General features: G+C 39.7%; 1 protein-coding gene across 2 annotated transcripts in view; it reads left to right on the top strand.

The window, feature by feature from the left end:
* Window positions 1–16,643, top strand: part of NKAIN2 (sodium/potassium transporting ATPase interacting 2) — a 764,856-nt gene extending 748,213 nt beyond the window's left edge. The window contains exons 6-8 of one of the 2 annotated variants that reach the window (XM_074948364.1): window positions 3,694–3,775; window positions 6,525–6,668; window positions 10,875–16,642. In XM_074948364.1, coding sequence (XP_074804465.1) covers window positions 3,694–3,775; window positions 6,525–6,668; window positions 10,875–10,884 — 236 coding nt within the window. In that variant the 3' untranslated portion in view covers window positions 10,885–16,642. Of the gene's footprint in view, window positions 1–3,693; window positions 3,776–6,524; window positions 6,669–10,874 lie in introns of both variants that reach the window. The other variant, XM_074948365.1, reaches the window with a different exon arrangement.
* The last annotated feature ends 879 nt before the right edge of the window (window positions 16,644–17,522 follow it).

Consider the following 17,522-nt stretch of genomic DNA (forward strand, 5'->3'; position numbering starts at 1 on the left):
GCAGATGTGTGCCTTAACAGATGTTAGTAGGAAGTCACATGTACATAAGGTGCACTATATATAAATTGGAGGGGCTAGAATAGAAGACAGGGCAGTGTAAACACAGAGCTCTGTAATCCACACTAAAATCCATTTAAGTTGAAGTAGGTATAGTCTTTGTTATTCCTTTTTGCAGTACAAATGGTCTTAATTATGGGCCAGATGGGGCTAGCTCTGCTCATGCTGAATAGCACCTCACTTAATAAGTAGTCTCATTAATTTCAGCGGGATTACTTACATTCTAGTCTATACTGGTTCTTATTCTACCCCCATCACCATAGTATCTAAGTGCATTAAACAATGCGACTAACATCTGTGACACGTAGTTCATCCTCGCTCTCATCCTCTCACCAAAAGAAGAATTGTGAATGCAATGGAGTGTTTTGTTTTGATAGGGATTTGGGTGTTGGCTTGGTGGGGAGTTGTTGCTGTGTTTTGTTTTTTAATGTACATACTATTATGTGTTTATGTTGGAGAAGGCAAAGTGAAGAAGTTTGCCTTGCTCTCGAAGTGGAAGATGGTGAGGTTTGAGATAGTCCTTAGTTCTTGGGGAAGTTCATTCCACTGTCTTGGACCAGCCCCCAAGAAAGTTCTGTCCCTTGTACAGATGAGCTTTACCCTTATGGATGAAAGCACCATTGTGCCAGAGAAGCAAAGTTGTCGACCAAGGCCTTCATTCCAGAGCTTTAGGTGATCTTTTAGATACACTGGGCCAAGACCATTGGGTACCTAGAAGATAAGGGTCAAGACCTTGAACTTGACTCAATATTCTATGGCAGGGATCGGCAACCTTTGTCACACAGCCCACCAGAGAAAGCCTTTGATGGGCCAGGCCGGTTTGTTTACCTGCTGCGTCTGCAGGTTCTGCAGATTGCAGCTCCCACTGGCCATGGTTCACCGCCCCAGGCCAATGGGGGCTGCAGGAAGGGCGGCCAGCACATCCCTTGGCCCGCCCCGCTTCCCGCAGCCCCCATTGGCCTGGAACAGCGAACCGCGGCCAGTGGGAGCTGCGATCGGGAGAACCTGCGGACGCAGCAAGTAAACAAACTGGCCCGGCACACCAGGGGCTTTCCCTGGCGGGCCACAGGTCAAAGGTTGCCGATCTCTGTTCTATGGGAAGCCAGCATAGAGAGTAAACGACAGGCCTGATGTGTTCACAGTAGCCTATGTTGCTAAGGAGATGTGCTGTAGTGTTCTGTACTAGTTGGAATTTCCTAAGAGCTGATGGCTTCGTGCCCAGGTCCTGCATGGATAGAGGTGAGGGTATGGCCCTACGAAAAGGATAGAGTTTTTGGAAAGTGAATATGTGTATGTTTAAGTATGATTATATGTTAATGTTTATCCTAGAGTGAAAGCTCTTCATAATGATGTGTTGTGAGATGCAGTATTTAAGTTGTCCACTGTGAAAGATCTCAAATACAGATTTGTGAATTATAAAAGGAATGACATGTGAACTCTAATTTTATTATTGCATTCATATCAGAAAGGACTTTCCTGTATTAGAGAGTAACTTGCTACTTTCTGGTGCATACAGATACCTTCAGAATCACAGTTTGCTCAGGGACATCCCAGTACCTAGGGGAAATACAGTTTCAGAGCTGAACTTTACAGCTTTGGCTTCTCTCTTGCTAAGTAACATCAAAGTGGTGTACACTAGAGCTAGGTAAAATTTTTCGGCTGAAACTTATTTTGCTGAAAAATGAAGATTTGGGTCAAACCATTTCATGAATTCATGTAGATTTTGGTGAATTGTTTCAGTTGAAATGAAAAAAATTGGAAATGTCAAAATAGTTAATCTAAATGTCAAATCTTTCTGATTTTTCAGGCGAGATTCACAAGAGGATTTAGGCTCCATTAACAAAATGACAATGATGGGAGGTGTCCCCTTTTTACCTAATAGCTCAGTGGCTAGGGCACTCACTTGGGATGTAGGAGATGCAGGTTCAAATCCCCACTCTGGAACAGGGTCTAACCACCAGGCTATAGGCTATTCTGTGGTGGGTATCTCTCAATCTCTCCTGTTGAAGAGGAGCGGCCGTGTGAGTCTGTATCCACAAAAAGAAAAGGAGTACTTGTGGCACCTTAGAGACTAACAAATTTATTTGAGCATAAGCTTTCGTGAGCTACAGCTCACTTCATCGGAAGCGTCCGATGAAGTGAGCTGTAGCTCACGAAAGCTTATGCTCAAATAAATTTGTTAGTCTCTAAGGTGCCACAAGTACTCCTTTTCTTTCTCCTGTTGAGGTAGATCCAGTTATTCATGTCATGTCCATTGGCCAAACCAGACAGTCTCTACACAAAAGAATAAATGGACACAAATCTGACATCAGGAATCATAACATTCAAAAACCGGTAGGAGAACACTTCAACCTCTCTGGTCACTCAATAAAAGACTTAAGGGTGGCAATTCTGCTACAGAAAAGCTTCAAAAACAGACTCCAACGAGAAACTGCTGAGCTGGAATTAATATGCAAACTAGGTACCATTAACTTGGGTTTGAATAGAGACTGGGCGTGGCTGGGTCATTACCCATATTGAATCTATTTCCCCATGTTAAGTATCCTCCCGCCTTCTTGTCAACTGTCTAAATGGGCCATCTTGATTATCACTACAAAAGTTTTTTTTTCTCCTGCTGATAATAGCTCATCTTAGTTAATTAGCCTCTTACAGTTTGTATGGCAAATTCCACCTTCTCTGTATGTATATATATATCTTCTTACTATATGTTCCATTCAATGCATCAGATGAAGTGGGCTGGAGCCCACGAAAGCTTATGTTCTAATAAATTTGTTAGTCTCTAAGGTGCCACAAGTACTCCTAGTTTTTTAATGCCGCTCTGGTGTATGATATGTAGGTTAGAAAAATTTCATGGAGATAGCATCCAAATATATATGAGGAGTACAGTTAAGGAAGACAAAAAGACCTCATATTTCACCATTTAAAAGAAAGCACTTGAGTATGGGAAACTGGGAGTTTCTGACTCGGATGTGACTGTATTGTCCCAGAAATGATATAAATAAACATAGGTAGGCAGTGGTATGAGTTAGAAAATAACCCCCACTCATAGACCTCCACTGTATTTGGAGTATCCTTAGGTCTGTGAAGGATCTCCAAATAGGATGAACCCCCATCTCCAATGCTCAGATAAATTGTTCTAAGCCTCTGTCTCTGCATTTCAACCCAAATGTCAAAGTATGGAATCAGAGCAACTTCTGTCTCTCAAACAGAATAGGATCAATATGCTTTCTCCGCTAGATCACTGAACCACAGTATGTCAGTGAGCTTGACACAATAATAACAGTCAGTTACATTGCATCCATACCAATAAATAAATGGTTTGCAGCATTTGTAGTATCCAGATAAAATGTAATTTTATACTCCAATAAGGTGGTCTGCTTGAGAAAAGAGTGATGCATAATTCTCTCTGGTGTAGGTGGATTTTATAAATCCCTCATTGTCTGCCTCTGAAGACACTGCCTCTCCTCCCCCATTGACCCCCCACCCACCCTCTATACAATGAGTCACTCTAATTTTAGTAGATAGATTATTCGGGGGTCTGTCCAAAGTAATTTGTGTGGAAGCTTGTTCTTGAATGATAGTGCCTATCTCTTCTGAAAAGATGTTGCTAATGAAAGCAATTTTCCCCTCTTTCAGTTGATTTCATAGGTGGATTTGACTCTTACGGCTATCAAGGCCCACAGAAGACATCGCATTTACAGCTACAGCCCATGTATATGTAAGTACTTAACTTTTGAGATATTCTATGGAGTGCTAGGCAGATATTAAAGGATTATTAAACTGAAAGATTACGTGTCTTAAAAATTCAGGATAGGCAAAAGCCTTTCTTGTTAGACTGAATTCAAGTTCTGCACTTAACCACTAACATTATCCTTCTCCTGCAACATAATGATTTCTTGTGGTGGGATACCATATGTCACATTTGTTTTAATAAGACTGACCTCCTGACATGGATTTTTACTAACCCTCCCTCAGGCAGACTGAGACTCATTCTATACTACAGTCTACACAAAACTCCTGGTGTAGACAGTGCTATGTCGAAAGGAGGGTTTCTCCCGTCGACATAGCTACCACCTCTCAGGGAGGTGGATTAACTACACCAATGGGAGAAGCTCTCCCCTTGGCGTACGTAGTATCTTCACTAAGTGCTACAGTGCACCAATGCAGTGCTATATATGTAGACAAGTCCTGAGTAAAATCTAACTAAGGATTTGGCCCAGTGATTTTAGCTAGGTTTATAGGAGGTTTAGAAACATATTATGCAGAAAACATAGTTAGCATTTCTCTTATTAGAGCATCTATTCTTTGAGGTGTCCCTCTACTTCCCTTGCTCTCCTCATTTCTGTTTTCTTTATTTTACTGGCATGTTGCTTTTGAAATCAGTTTAACTAAGATGGTATATTTTGACTATACTGTGTGAGTGACAGTTCCCTCCACTGCCTAGAAATACAAGCTGATACATTTTGGGTTTGAGTGGAAAAGAAAATGTCAGCAAAAGCACAAGACTGGAGCAGATTTACGCTGAAGTCCTTGCTCATCCTTAGACTGCAACATGGCAATGATTTACAAACATCACCTGTACTAGTGCCAAGGAGAAAGCAAGTCACAGATTCATTACTGCCCAGGTGAATCTTGCCTCACTGCAGTGCAAAGGTGTAACTTTGGGGTTTTGTTTAATATCACAAGCTTATTAGGTGAAAGTATGGGATGTGGTGACTTGCAAGAGGGCATCATTTCCTTTGTCCCTTTTCTCTTCCAATCATTTGTACTGAAGGAGAGAACTAAACATAACTAGGTGACATCAATTCAACCCTAGTATCCATTCAAACTTTAATGGAAACATTTAACTAAACCATGTAATTACTTTTAAAAAAGGAAATCTGCTGATGAATGAGCAGCCATTATTATTTATGTGGGTCTGGTATTTACTCCTTTACTGTTTGTGGACCTCAAACTGGGAGAATGCTCAGGACTTGGCCCTTTGTGAAGCATGCTAGTTTCTGGGGGGATTTTAACAGTCTTAAATTACAATAGTGCATAGCTCCCATTCCAGCCCAGCTTCAGTTCTCCATCTGTATGTGCTCAAATAAAGATTTTTCACCTGCACTTTTGGCATCATGTTGTACATTTAGAAAACGTTATTTCCTTCCTTGTACTCTGTGTGGCTCATAGGTACTTAGAACAATTCTAATCCTGTTTCTTTCTCGGTGTACTATACACTGTCATCAACATATGGAGCCCTCTAGCTGAGATATTATCCCATTCTCTTTATGCTCTCAGTGTTTCTTCTTCACGAGTAGCTGATTGCATTTACAGAGCCTGCTAACACTGAGTGGAGGGAACACTGGAGCTTTGAAAAGAGAAGCCAATATAAATTGTAAAGCATGTAGCTGAGACAAGGAAACCTGTGATGAACCTTTAAACTGTATTCTGTTTTATGGCAGTACTGCTTTCTTGCTAGAATGTAGGGGATTTCTTTGCACTAAAAGACAAAAATCAGTAAATAAGTTGATGTTGTTTCAAATAAACCCAGAGAAGGCATATTGTCATGTCCCAGTGACAGACAAACAAAGACATGTAATGTTTCCCTCTCACTGTACAGTATTTGATCAAGGTTCTATAGAATTTCTACCCACAATGCTTAACCATCTTTGACTGCATGTGGCAACAGCCTTGTACTGCATACTGCAGAGGCAGGCCAGGAGCACACACACAATTATCCTGGAGCAATGCCTTGCCTTCAGCTCTGTTAACGTGGGCAGATCATTAGATAGTGGAGTGACAAATTCAAATTTCAGTTTAATCAAATTGCAGTTTGACTAGGTTGTAGCACTTTTTAAGATAATACTTAGTGGAAATCGCATCCCTGAAATGATAACAGAAGACTACATTAGGTTGCTTTAAAGCTTTATTGTATCTTTCGTTTCCCCATGGCTCTTGTCTACTGGAGAACAGCAATATTAATCCCATAGGATTCAAAGGAAAAGTAATTTTAAAATAGCTAGACTTCACACTACCATATGTGGCCAAGAAGATTTCTGTGTTTTACAAACAATCAACACCCCTCAGGTGTTACTCAGGACTCCTGTGAAGTAGGTAAAGGATATGCACATATTGCTAAATATGCTGTCAGCCAAATACAACCATCTCTGGGTTGGAATGTAGCAGCTGTTTAACAGTACACAGAAACACGACACAACGGTGCAGGAAGAAACATGAAAAAGATTAGTGAGTTCAGTTGAAACTGCAGGGGAGAATTTAGAAAGGCTGAAAGTAATTGCTCAACTCAGAATGTGGTTTGCCAGTGAGGTTACTATGCAGATCAAATTCTGACTTGGGCAATTACATTCCCCTGGCCTAAACTGAAATCATGCACAAACCATGGGCTCATTATTGACCACAACTGATCAAGACCTAAATTTTGTAACTTATATCACAGTTCCCCTTAACACCATGTTGGGTTCTAGGCTCAGCACTGAACTAGAGGAAAGAGCACCACCTTTTGAATCAGCAACAGCACTTCCAGCAGCATTGAGCACTTCCTTGGAGGTCCCCTATCCATCCCAGTGCTGCTTAGTTTCTGAAATCTTCCAGGATCACAGCACAAGGCGGTATGTTTTCTGGACATATATGGTTAATCAAATCCCACTCTTCAAAGTATGTATAATTTCATCACTTGCAGGAATTAGCTAAATACATTGGACTAGATTAATCCAGTTTGAGGAAATCTTCAGGTTGTGCAGAGCTGCTTTAGAAACTCCGACACCATCCACCTTCCTGGCCTCCAATTGCAAGGAAGGTTCCTAGTAGAGAGGGAGTATGGCTTGGGCATTCCTACATCCGTGCTCCCAGGCTGCTTAAATAAACCCTTGGAGCTATGGACAGCCTGACCGAAATTAAAGCATTATGCCAGGCAGCAAGGGCACATAAAGGTGACTTAAAGCCACCTATGCCGTCTCCTTTCTCCATTCTTGCACTGAATGCAGCTCAGCTGGACCTGAGGATATGCACCATTGTGTCTATGCAGAGAGAGAAGAGAGATGCCCTTCCTCTGTAGTACTAGGTATCAGAGGCAGATAATATTGGTTTGTTATTTATGTTGTAGTAGCACTTATTGACTCCAGTCAGGGTGGGGGTCCAGTTGTATTAGGCACTGTGCAAAAGCAAAGGAGGACATAGTTTCTTCTCTGACAATATAAACGTTCAGTGATCTAATCTGAGTATGGCTGCTCCTGTGTGATGCCCATAAAGCTTGTTGAATTGTGGATTACAGCACGGATTTCAATAATGCCTGCAGAGATTCATCCCCACATATTTAACGTTTTTTGGTCATGTAAGGAAACCTCCCAAGTCTTAGTTACACCTGTGCAGTTCCAAGGTATTTGTTAGACTTCACCAGCAAGCTGTTCACAGGAACCGATTGATTTTGTGGATTCTGGTGGGAGAATTCCATCAACCCGAATTTTTATTTGTATTCTAAATATCTATTATGTTTATTATTTAAGTGCCAGTAATGAGCTTCATGCTGCACAAGACACAAAGCACAGGCAGTTTTGTACAAATCATTTTCCTTTCCTTCCTTCCTAGTCATACTCGTTTACAAACTGTCTGACCATAGAAATAGACTATAAAAGCTGCCAAAAAACATGCAGTCTAAATAGAACCAAACAGCGCTGGTGTTCATATCCATCCTTCCCAGGCTCACACGTCTGATACCCTACAAAGCAGCTTCATGGCATTCTGTGTTGAAGATGCCAGTGCCCACTTTCAGACAATGGTACAGGAGTGTGCTCACAGGCTTTGCATGATCAGATGAGGAAAATAAATAGCCAAAAAATGGAAGAACTGGCATGGAAGGCAAACTGAACACTAGGAGTTGCTCGGTGGCACTGGAATTAGTGCCAGTGAAATCCAAAAAAATTAGGGCTGTCGATTAATCGCAATTAACTCATGCGATTAACTCAAAAAAATTAATTGTGATTAAAAAAATTAATCGTGATTAATCACAGTTTTAATCGCACTGTTAAACAATAGAATACCAATTGAAATTTATTAAATGTTTTGAATGTTTTTCCACATTTTCATATATATTGTATTGGGTTGAAATTGAAATCAAAGTGTATATTATTTTAGATTACAAATATTTGCACTATAAAAATGATAAACAAAAGAAATAATATTTTTCAATTCACCTCATACAAGTACTGTAGAGCAATCTCTTTGTCTTAGTGATTGGCCGAACAAGAAGTAGGACTGAGTGGACTTGTAGGCTCTGAAGTTTTACATTGTTTTGTTTTTGAGTGCAGTTATGTAACAAAAAAAAAATCTACATTTGTGAGTTGCACTTTCATGACAAACAAGTTTGTTTACATTTACAGGAAATAATGCTGCCTTCTTCTTACCCACAATGTCACCAGAAAGTGAGATATATGTTGATGATGCTCATTACAAAAATAATGCGTTAATTACATTTGTGACTGAACTCCTTGGGGTAGAAGTGTATGTCCCCTGCTCTGTTTTACCCGAATTCTGCCATATATTTCATGTTATAGCAGTCTCAGATGATGACCCAGCACATGTTGTTGTTCATTTTAAGAACACTTTCACTGCATGTGAGGTTTAAGAATCTAAGTGTCTTCCAAAATCTGAGAGGGACGAGGTGTGGAGCATGCTTTCAGAAGTCTTAAAAGAGCATCACTCCAATGCGGAAACTACAGAACCCGAACCACCAAAAATAAAATCAACCTTCTGCTGGTGGCATCTGACTCAGATAATGAAAACGAACATGTGTCGGTCTGCACTGTTTTGGATTGTTATTGAGCAGAACCCATCATCAGCATGGACGCATGTCCCTGGAATGGTGGTTGAAGCACGAAGGGACATATGAATCTTTAGTGCATCTGGCACTTAAATATCTTGAGACACCATCTACAACAGTGCCATGAGAACACTTGTTCTACTTTCAAGTGACTTTGTAAACAAGAAGCAGGCAGTATTATCTCCTGCAAATGTAAACAAACTTGTTCATCTGAGCGATTAGCTGAACAAGAAGTAGGACTGAGTGGACAGCAGGCTCTAAAATTTTACATTGTTTTATTTTTGAATGCAGGGGGTTTTTTGTACATAATTCTACATTTGTAAGTTCATCTTTCATGATAAAGAGATTGCACTACAGTACTTGTATTAGGTAAATTGCAAAATACTATTTTTTTTTGTTTTTTTACAGTGCAAATACTTGTAATCAAAAATAAATGTACAGTGAGCACTGTACACTTTGTATTCTGTGTTGTAATTGAAATCCATGTATTTGAAAATGTAGAAAACATCCAAAAATATTTAAATAAATGGTATTCTATTATTGTTTAACAGTGCGATTAATCGCGTGATTAATCGCGATTAATTTTTTTAATCGTTTGACAGCCCTAAAAAAAATACTTTGAGTTCTGGAACAGGATTCTGCACTGTGTGATCATTGCCCTGGGAGAGCGTCGGAGGGCAGGCGATGCAAATAGAAAGTAAATTGAAAGAGAGAGATTTTCCCTGTGTTGTTCACAATAAACATGTTTGTTCAAGAAAAGAAGAGATGAAACAAAAAAAATCCCTGTCTGATGCTGAAGCCTAATGCACTGGAGAAATTGTTCCTTAAGTAAAGATTTCCTTGTCATTCTATGAGGTCTGTGAGCCTTTGAGTTATCTGTCATGTATATGCTACACAGAAATATTTGTAGGCTTTGCTTTCTGGGTACATGCAGTTTACTTTATGGAGGGACTTGAGCTATGAAATTCAGATCAGGATCTAAATATCCCCAAAGAATGAGGAAGTTTGGATCCAGTGACCCAGTTTGGTCCATCTCTAGTTTGTTTGACCTCCTTCCCTGTTTCCACATTTCCTCTGCCCGCTGAAATTGCATAATCACTCTGCCTGTATGGTCTCCTATCCTAATGCTACAGCTACATGTCCAGGTGACTGAATACTAATTTCACATACATTAGATCAAAGAACTAAAGTACATTGTGCCATTTTGCCATTCACATTGTCTGAAGGTCAGATGTAAGTAAGGCATAGGTCTAATCGGCAGAATAGGGCCCCTGATATGTAGCAGGCATCATAATGCCCAATTCATCACAGTGATATGAATATGATATGATGTGATTGTCTCCTTCAGCTGAAATACCTTAATTAGGACTTATATTTGAGTAATTTAAACAATACGAGCAAAGTTGCACTCAAGTAAACTACCACTGAACACCTGTATAGCAACTGGTACCAATACAAGTTTAGCCATAGAAGTCAGCAGGAGCTGTGCAGCTAAAACCTTGCACAATTGCTTTGCTGAGGTAGCCATAGGTGACTTAACTATGCAGCTGCTTTTCAGCCATTCTGTTTTATGTACCAAACTGTTTCTTTTTCTAAAGGCAGCTGCATTTTGCTGGATTACTATTGTTCAGGTCATCCTCCAGGTTACACATGGTCAGCAGCCTCAGAGGATTGCATAATTAAATATTGCTCCTACCCAGAATCAAGGTTTTGGGAACCTCCATCAAATACCTTGATAATATTTTAAAAGATGCTAAAGAGATTATTTGAGCAAATCACTTGCCTGTCCTTTCTTTCTGTATACACACATATGCAATCTGTCTGACCATACAAATGGGGTATTAAGGCAGAGGAAGTGATCTCTTGTTTCCAGGAGGTTGTTTTGGAGAGGGTAGTTACACGTTTGCAGTCTTGTGGGTGCCTGAAGTGAAGGGAGGTGATGCATCAATCCATCTGTTAGTTGATTACAATGTCTTTTTCTCCCGTGTCTCTCTTTTAGGTCAAAATGAACAAGGTGACTTCTGTGTGGGGGCTGAAGGACCTTTCAAAAAACTTGTTTCCGAATGGCCCCCTGTGTTCTACAAACAGCAAAAAAACAACCTTTGTGTTAAAAAAAAAAAAAAAAGAGCATACGTTGAGACAGAGAAACAAAAGGTGCATTCAACCTCTCTTTCCAACAAGTACAGACAGAGATGCACATTACCCCCTTCTTGGATTTCCTGAATACACAAAAACAACTGCCAGGCCTTTGGAAGGTTCAAAAGGAGAAGCATTGGTGCCATCTGCTGGCTATTACCTGTGTTTACTACCTTCATTCCTACTTATTTGAGTTATGAAATTATTTCATCCAATTCAGTTCTTTCTGAGACCACTTGCACCAAGTCTCCTTAGTCATTATAATATTAAAAAAAATACCGTGATGACCTTGTAACAGAAGCCAATAGACAGCAAGTTGTTTGCCCTAAAGGCTGTACAGTACATACTTGCCTTAACCCAACTAAGTTGCACATCACAGAAACACAGTGCAGGCTTATTGAAGTGACTTCCTTTAGATTCAACCTGCTGCTGTTAATTCTGAAAGATTAGTTTTTCGTGTCAGGGAATAAGGCTCTGTTGCTCAGCAGCTCCAGAGTGACCGCGTACGAAAACTGCCAGCTGTCAGAGAAGTGCTTTACTAATGAGCCTCCACAATGGTCAAGAAAACAAACAGTTTATAATGCTTAAAAGAGAAATAGATCTCTGGGGTTGGGAAAGGGGTAAAGGGAATCCCTCCTTAAACCAATAACTGAACCTACTGGAAATAAACAACAGAAACAGTGTTTCATAACCCCACTGTTTTTATTTATCACACTGTAGGTGCTTTTATAACTAACTCTAAATATGTCTTTTACTAACTCCAGAGACATCTGCAGATTTCTAGCAACAGAGGCCAACTGAATATGTATTAGCTACGTTTACTCTTTTATATCTAATTTCAACTGAAAATCCTATGTAAGGGAGCATTCTTTTTTCTAATTGCACCGGAAGGGATCTAACTTCTTTTGTTTGTTTTGGTTGACATAGAGTGGGGAGGGACTAGCTGCATTGGTGAAATATTGGAGATCTTTTTGTGGTATATTTGGGGATCCGTTGTGTGTTAGAATGTGTATTTTATCTTCCTGTAAAATTGTGGCTGAAAAAACCTGTGCTGTTATGTAGTTGGCAACAAGATGCCTTTGGGGATTTTACTAGTAGGTCAATGTGTTTGACATATTCTGAACTCATAGGAACGTTTGTTTTGTTCTGAATTTGATCTGTATTTTCAAGCACTTAGGCAGCTTTTATTAGGAAAAAAATATTTTGCTCAGGCTTTTCAGGAACTTGAATTGTCATTCTTTCTTTGTTCAGAAACTGCATAGACAAATGCACACACCTGCCGCACACCAAAGCCACATGTCCTTGAGGGCCTGACTGGTCAGTGCTTGGAAAGGTGCAAGTCCACCACAAAGCGACTCTATTCCTAGCTTGCCAAACCTTCACAGTCTCTGTGGCTTATAGGTTCTGATGCCCTGTGCACTAACTCTACTTATCCAATGCTATAGAAATTGGCACCCTTCACTGTGTATGCATGAATGTAATGTGTCACAAACAATAAATCTGGACAATGACAGTGGAACAAGCATTTCCCACTGACAATAAGATAAAAGACAGATTTAGGAACTATACTTACATTAATTCTGTAAGATTTTCTATATATGTGTGTGTGTATGTGTGCATGTATGTATGTATGTATATATAATACACACCTACATATATTGAGGAAAGATGCATAATGTTCTGGCTTGAACATGAGGCTAAGAGCCAGGAATTCCTGAGATCCTGATAAGCTATGGGACCATAAACAAGTCACTTAGGCCCTGGACCAGCAAACCCCTTAAAAACATGCTTAACGTCTTTGGCTGAATTGGTGTCTTCTTCAAAACTTTTCCTATGTGGCTGCCTAAATTTTGAGCCCTTAAATCGATATTTAGTAGAGCTGGCTGGAAATGGAATATCCATTCTATGGCAAATTCTGACAGTTCAAACTTTTTTTCCATTTGGAATCAGAAAAAAAAGCTGAAATTTCTTGCAAAACAAAATATCTGACAAATTTTGAGTTGAGGTCATTGCAACATGTTGTTGCTGTTGAATCATTTCATTTTGATCATGTTGATTTATTTCCTTTTGACTTATATATTTGATTAAAAATTAAATGTTTATATATGCATATAAATTAAATATAAAAGTCCAGATGAAATTAATCAAAATGTCTAAACAAAATGAGAAAGTCAAAACAATTCATTTTCATTTCTTCCAGTCAAAAATATTGTTCCAATGAAACATTTTGATTTTAACACAGCTGCATTTTTCATTTACATTTTTTTTTTTACCAGCTCTAGTATTTAGGCACCTAAATAGTGGCCTGATTTTCAAGGATAATGAGCAGTCATGTCTTGCATTGACTTTCCATTCACATTGAATGGGAGCTATTGGTGCTCTGCACCTTTGAAAGTCAAGCAATTTATTTAGGTGCCTCAGCATGGATTTAGGGGTCTAACTTTAGGCACCCAAGTTAGAAAAGTTTGTCCTTAACATCTCTCTGTTTCAGTTCCCCCAACTATAAAATGTGAATAATAATAACTACCTCACATAGTGGTTGTGAGGATTAATTAATGTTTGTGCAGTGCTTAGAATTACTATGTAAGTGCTAAGTATTATAAATAATGTGTGAATATTTATATATTGCATATGTACACACATATGTATACATACACTCAAGTATATAGAGATATATACACATATATAAAGTAGGCATTCATATTCCTGCTTAAGTTGCAGTGAAAGCACTGGTATTTCAGGACTGTTGACTACTACGCTAAAGGATGATGTTTTGGAAGCAGTTTGGAGCACAGTAGTGTGAGAATATCTGGAATGACATTTTTGATTTGTACAGCTATATCCGCCTCAAAATCCAGTAAAGAATGTTATTTTTCTAGGCTGGGTTTTTGTTATGAAGCTAAATATTCAGAAGGCAAGAGTTACAATCCAAATGTGTCTTTTTTTTTCTTTTTTGCATTTGTTAATTCTGAATGTATTTTTAACAAAAGTGATTTTTTTTTTACTTACTAGTGTAATTTGCATTAAAAAAAATGAAAAAAATATAGGTTTCCAAGCTATTTATGGCCCCCTGGTACTATTCACAAACTTGCGAGAAACTTAGAATTACAGTTCTTGGCTGAGCAACAATACAGAATGAGGACTCCTTTTAAATTTACAGGATGCCCATCCTACTCTGTGCAATGCATGGATGTGTCAGTGCTGAAAAGAAACTGCCAGGTCATGACATCATTTTAACTGAGTCATAGGTAACATGTATTTTCATGGTCTCCTGACACTAAAAGGTTTCTTTTACAAGGCTGGCTGCAGTAGGCACATTGTCATTTAAAAAATGTCTTTGTATTTTGTCTACTCATCAGGAATTTTAAGTCTATGACAGGTTTACAGTTACCAACAGTGCTAAGTACTGTATTAAGTAATCCTTGTTAAGAGGGAGCGATGTAATATGGATTTTTCCACTGCAGTTTGTTTTTTAAAATGCTGCTTCATTGCCCATGCAGTGAAATAACACAATAAAATGAAAACGTGTCTTAAGCAACCACTTCAAGGGACTCACAAAAACTGGTTACTTTAGACTGCGTGCTTAATAAAGGTGGCCCAGAATTCTATTCAGTATGTTCAGGGATACTTCAGGGTCGTTTAAGATAGGTGATTGCTTAGGAAGAGTGGCCTTTTGTATGGGTATTTTAATCCTTTCATTATTATTATTCCGTGCATACCCTCCTAGGTACTGTGTACATGATACATTTCAGGCATGTGAGAAGACAAGATCTGTGTCCCAGAATGCTGGTTATGGTACTCAGCTATTGTGTAGCATTTTGGAAGGGGTTGGGCCAGACTATAAACTACAGATGTTACACACGGTGATTCGTGGTTGTATCTAGATGGGGTTTATCTATTAACTCTGAGGCTGATGCTTTTAATCTTTTTAAATACTGACGGCCGCCCCACAAAAACAGTGAAGCACCCCCTCTCACACACACAACCTGTAATATACCATCAGAATGCTATACAAAATTCAGTGTAAAATCGAACCTGAAGTCCTGGAGCATTTTTATTTTCCAGAAAGAATGAGTTGTCTGTATTTTTCTTCTTAAACTTTATTAATCAGAAAACAGGTTTGTTCTTGCGAAGACTTGTAGTGAGTTTAAACCTGGCTGAAGGCGACTCATGCATTCATCAGGTTTGTATTCTAGTCATTCTCTTACTATTACAGCCCCATAGTATTGTATATGGATTATGGACTTCTTTGAATCGACATTGAGCCTAAACCAGATTTTATTAAAGAACACTGCTGGTTAGATATGCTGCAGGCAGCACTGTATCAATTGCTCCATTACAACTTGAGAATAATGTAGATTGGATGCTGGCTACACACTCCAGAAAAGAGTATGTGCTTTTAAATATATCTAGCTCTTGTGACAAATGCACTTTAGACTGACATAATCTATTTATACACAGAACAGGTATCACACTGACTGAGTGCTGGCTAACCTTGTCCTCAGACTTCCAATAAGAGTACCAATTAGTGCCAGCTGGATTTGTGATACATACATCTGTCCACTAGACCCTGGACTGAAGCCACCAATGTGACTGAACCTGGACTGAGCCTTTCAGTTCATGGCAAAAGAGTGTTCCCGTTCTTCTGTCGGGTGCTCTCAACTGTTGGGTTGCATCATAGTGTGGAGCATGGATCATATCAGCACGTATTGTAACTTGGAGAACAATGGCACACAATTAATGCCAGATTGGATAACAATTAGCCACATGGCTAATTCAATGAATAATGTAGCTGGAGTCCACGTAACTTAGGTCCACTTACTGCAGTGTCTTCACTGCGCTGCGTTGACAGGAGACGCTCGCTGGTCAACTTCCCTTACTCTTCTCGAGGAGCTGGAGTACCAGAGTCAACCGGAGAGCGCTCTGCGGTCATCGATTGCAGCAGCGTCAATCTGCCCAGTAGTGAAGACAAGCCCTAAGTTATGTACAAACAAAATATTTTTCTGCAAACAGTGGGGGGAAAAAAACAAAGATATTACACAAAAGGATGAGCTCCTGGTAGCATAGTACATATGCTCCTTACATATCTCTTGCCACGAATTGCCTTTCCAGAAACCCAGAAGTGTGATTTTTTAATATACACTCTTTCTTTAGCAGGCCCTTTATCTGGCATCTGGCTCCTAAATCAATTAAGTCCATCTTTATGGACCTGGTCCAAAGCTAACTGAAGTCATAGAGTCTTTCCACTGACATAAGTGGGCTTTGGATCAGGCCCTACCAAACATGCCACCTTTTTTTGCATATTAAACAGCTCAGCCCTGCTTTCTCCACAGGCTCATTCCCTGCACTTCCACATTCACGTGTCCCCTGTTTGGCCCTAACATGTTGCCTAATGGGCCACTGTCATAAATATAAAGGGAAGGGTAAACCCCTTTGAAATCCCTCCTGGCCAGGGGAAAGCTCCTCTCACCTGTAAAGGGTTAAGAAGCTAAAGGTAACCTTGCTGGCACCTGACCAAAATGACCAATGAGGAGACAAGATACTTTCAAAAGCTGGGAGGAGGGAGAGAAACAAAGGGTCTCAGTCTGTCTATATTCTGTCTTTGCCGGGGATAGACCAGGAATGGAGTCTTAGAACTTTTAGTAAGTAATCTAGCTAGGTACGTGTTAGATTATGATTTCTTTAAATGGCTGAGAAAAGAACTGTGCTGAATAGAATAACTATTTCTGTCTGTGTATCTTTTTTGTAACTTAAGGTTTTGCCTAGAGGGGTTCTCTATGTTTTGAATCTAATTACCCTGTAAGGTATCTACCATCCTGATTTTACAGGGGGGATTTCTTTATTTCTATTTACGTCTATTTTTATTAAAAGTCTTCTTGTAAGAAAACTGAATGCTTTTTCATTGTTCTCAGATCCAAGGGTTTGGGTCTGTGGTCACCTATGCAAATTGGTGAGGCTTTTTATCCAACATTTCCCAGGAAAGGGGGGTGCAAGTGTTGGGAGGATTGTTCATTGTTCTTAAGATCCAAGGGTCTTGGTCTGTAGTCATCTAGGCAAATTGGTGAGGCTTTTTACCAAACCTTGTCCAGGAAGTGGGGTGCAAGGTTTTGGGAAGTATTTTGGGGGGAAAGATGTGTCCAAACAGCTCTTCCCCAGTAACCAGTATTTGTTTGGTGGTGGTAGCGGCCAATCCAAGGACAAAGGGTGGAATATTTTGTACCTTGGGGAAGTTTTGACCTAAGCTGGTAAAGATAAGCTTAGGAGGTTTTTCATGCAGGTCCCCACATCTGTACCCTAGAGCTCAGAGTGGGGGAGGAACCTTGACAGCCGCTATCTTCCTCTAGGGAAGCCTAGCTTGGGAAACAATGAGAGTAGTGTCCATCTTGCTGAGGGAAGTCTGTGGCTTCTGTCCCATTGACATTAATGGTGCGGGGGGCGGGGGAGGAGACAGTCATTTTGGATAAGGGCAAAACTTCAAGCAATTGAAGACAGAAATCAATGAGACCCCTTT

This window comes from Natator depressus, chromosome 3 (assembly GCF_965152275.1).
Source record: "Natator depressus isolate rNatDep1 chromosome 3, rNatDep2.hap1, whole genome shotgun sequence".
Taxonomy (NCBI): domain Eukaryota; kingdom Metazoa; phylum Chordata; order Testudines; family Cheloniidae; genus Natator; species Natator depressus.